Source organism: Olea europaea, chromosome 6 (assembly GCF_002742605.1).
Source record: "Olea europaea var. sylvestris chromosome 6, O_europaea_v1, whole genome shotgun sequence".
Lineage (NCBI taxonomy): Eukaryota > Viridiplantae > Streptophyta > Magnoliopsida > Lamiales > Oleaceae > Olea > Olea europaea.
This window is the reverse complement of record NC_036242.1, coordinates 146692-150080: the sequence shown is the minus strand read 5'-3', so window position 1 is coordinate 150080 and position 3389 is coordinate 146692. Positions and strand designations below refer to the sequence as shown.

General features: G+C 38.8%; 1 protein-coding gene across 1 annotated transcript; it reads right to left on the bottom strand.

Moving 5' to 3' along the window:
- Positions 1-374: 374 nt before the first annotated feature.
- On the bottom strand, positions 375-2798 carry LOC111396411. Its single transcript, XM_023022848.1, has 2 exons — positions 1119-2798; positions 375-989 (listed from the first exon to the last, which is right to left on the bottom strand). The coding sequence occupies exons 1-2, from the start codon at positions 2796-2798 to the stop codon at positions 375-377; spliced, it is 2295 nt and encodes a 764-aa protein (XP_022878616.1).
- Positions 2799-3389: the final 591 nt, after the last annotated feature.

Here is a 3389-nt window from a genome sequence, read left to right as displayed (position 1 = left end):
AAGCACAGACAAGAGATGTCGCTAGCATAGCATCCATTGACTAGAAAAGGAAGACCCTTAAAGATAGTTTCCTGCAAGTGATCAATGGCGAGTGATCCTGATGAAGTCATGAATTTCTGATCTCTTTTTTTTTAAGACCATATTGTTTGAATTTTGACTTACTATTTTTATTAGGATGAACTTTTCTTTTTCATGTTTCTTGTTTTTTTTTACAGCAATTGATAAACAAATTGAATGAATTTATTAGTTGTGACTGAACTTGAATTTATAATTTATGCAAGCTGCCTATGTACCCAAACGGATCAAGTCGAACGTAGTTCATTACAAGAACACAATTTTTTTTGTACAATGAAAAATTTAAAAAATAAAGAACTTCAGGCGTAAAAACGCTTTAAAAATTTTCCATTGATAGGTCCGATTTGCAATCCATCTTTTTCGACGATCTTGTACGCTCCGTTAGTGAATGCATGAGTAACAAGAAATGGACCATCCCATTTAGGTTGGAACTTGCCCCCTATTTTTCTTATGATTATGATTGGCCTACGCACGAAAAGTACCAGATCTCCAACTTGAAATGATCTTGGTCGCACCTTTTTGTTGAAAGACTTGGCCATTCGAGCTTGATAGCACTCTAGATGCATTTGTGCTTCTAACCTCTTCTCATCCAAAGTTTCTAGCTTTTCCAATCGAAGGCGGGCATTTTCTTCAGTTATCAAACCTTCCTGGATAGCAATTCGAAGTGACGGAATTTGACACTCCAGGGGAAGGACAGCTTCTACCCTATATACTAAGGCATAAGGAGTGGCTTGTGGTGGAGTCCGATAAGTAGTTCGATAAGCCCACAAGATTTCACCGATTTTCTCATGCCAATCTCTTTTTGATCTGGAGACAACCTTTTTCAGCAGACTGCATAGTGTTTTGTTGAATGCCTCTGCCAATCCATTAGCTGCCGCATTATACATGGACGAGTTGTACTGTTTGAATCCAAACTTTGCACATAAATTGTTTATGTGGCTATTGCAAAATGGCTTGCCATTATCAGTTATGATATGTCACGGGACACCATATCGATAAATGATTTGGATACGAATGAAATCTGCGACATTTTCTTTCTTTACTTCCTTTAATGGTATGGCTTCGGCCCACTTAGAGAAGTAGTCGGTCCCCACGAGGATGTATGCATGCTCTGCTGAAGACTTTGGAGTTATAGGTCCAATTACATCAAGACCCCATGCATCAAACGACCATGAAGCTATTGTTGGATGTAATGGTTCCGGAGGTTGATAGATGAAATTTCCATGGATTTGGCAAGCTTCACATTTTCTTGCATAATCCATGGAGTCTTGTACCATAGTTGGCCAGTAATATCCCATCCTCTTTATTCGAAAATAGAGTTTGGGTCCAGACTGGTGGGCACCACAAATTCTAGAGTGGGCTTCTTCCACGACTTGCGTTGCTTCATCATTACTTAGGCATTGAAGGAAAACTCCATCAAATGATCGTCGATAAAGTGTTCCCTTATAAAAGATAAAGCGAGAGGCACGCCTCTTGATTTCTGTTTTTCGCCTTGGATTATCTGGTAGTTTTTGATGTTGAAGGAAATCAATTATTGGCTGTCTCCAATCTTCTCTTTCCTTATCTTCGACTACTTCGACACTATTGTTTTCTTCCAAATTACTGGCTAGCAATGACAAAAGCACCCATCTTTGAGCGATTGATATGGAGTGGAAAAATTCTTCATCTGATCTAGCTAAAACAGCAGCCAAATTAGCTAAGGCATCAGCTTCCTTATTTTCACTTCTCGGGACGAATTTGATTTTTATCGAATCAAATCGTCTCACAAGCATTGCTGCATGTTCATGATATGGTTTCAAGTCTGAATTACGGACTTCATATTCAGCTAAAAGTTGGTTGATTATCAATTTAGAATCTCCAAAGACTTCAAGCTGGTGAATATCCATATCTAAAGCTGTCTCTAAGCCGATGATAAGAGCTTGATATTCTGCCACATTATTCGAACATTTCTCTGTTAAGGCAAATGAGTAGGGCATGAGGAGATCATGAGGAGTGATGAAGACCACTCCTGCTCCGGCACCATAACTTCGGGTTGCCCCGTCGAAGTATAGTCTCCATGATGGTATGATTTTGGTGAATAGAACTTCTTCATCGGAAAGGTCTTCCTGAAGTTCCCATTCTGCTGGAATTGGGTGGTCAGCAAGGAAATCTGCCAAAGTTTGTCCTTTAATGACCTTTTGTGGAATGAATTTGATGTCGAACTCAGACAACAGTAATGCCCATTTTCCAATCCTTCTAGAAAGAATCGGCCTGGACATTATGTACTTCAACGGATCAATCTTTGAAACAAGATTGATTGTATGTGATAGCATATAATGCCTCAACTTTTTAGCTGAGAAGATTAACGTGAGGCATATTTTTTCAATAGGCGAATACTTCATTTCAGCGCCTACTAGTGTCCGGCTCAAGTAATAGAGTGCATTCTCTTTTCCTTCTTCGTTAACTTGGGCAAGGAGTGCCCCTAGAGAACATTCTTGTGCTGCAACATAAAGAGTCAGCGACTTCCCTGGAACTGGAGCTGTGAGTACTGGTGGACGTGATAAATATTGTTTAATACTTTGGAAAGCATTTTGACAAGCGTCATCCCATTCAAATGGTACATCTTTCTTCACCAATTTGTTGAATGGATGACAACGTCCAGCTAGATTAGAGATAAATCTTCGAATGTATGCAAGTTTTCCTTGAAGACTTTTCAACTCATGTACATTTCTTAGCTCTGGCATGTTGATTATAGCTTCAATTTTTGATTGATCTATTTCAATGCCTCGGTGTCGAACAATGAAGCCGAGAAATTTTCGAGAGATGCCGCCAATGTACATTTCAATGGATTAATCTTTAATTGATGTCTTCGAAATTTTTTGAAAACATCTCGTAAATCTTGTAAATAATCGTTGCGTCTTTTTGTTTTAACAACAAGGTCATCCACATAACATTCAACGTTCTTATGTAGAATATCATCGAAAATCTTTTGCATTGCTCGCTGGTAAGTTGCCCCCGCATTTTTTAATCCAAAAGGCAGAACTTTGTAACAATATATACCTTTAGGGGTACGAAATGATGTGAGTTCCTCGTCTTTTGGGTTCATCCGTATCTGATTGTATCCAAAAAACCCGTCCATGAAAGATAAGACTTCATATCCGGTAGTTGCATCCACCATCAACTATGTTATTGGAAGTGGAAAATCATCTTTCGGACATGCTTGATTTAGATCCCAAAAGTCGACGCAAATTCGTAATTGCCCGTTCTTCTTTTTGACAGGAACAATGTTTGCGATCCATATTGGATATTTCACTTCACATATAAATCCAGCTTCA

Bases quoted from the DNA above. Each gene is read 5' to 3' on its own strand.
- LOC111396411 (XM_023022848.1), bottom strand. From the start codon at position 2,798: ATGCCAGAGCTAAGAAATGTACATGAGTTGAAAAGTCTTCAAGGAAAA. The intron at 990-1,118 runs GTAAAGAAAGAA...TTATGTGCAAAG, and splicing joins AAGCCATACCATTAAAGGAA to TTTGGATTCAAACAGTACAA.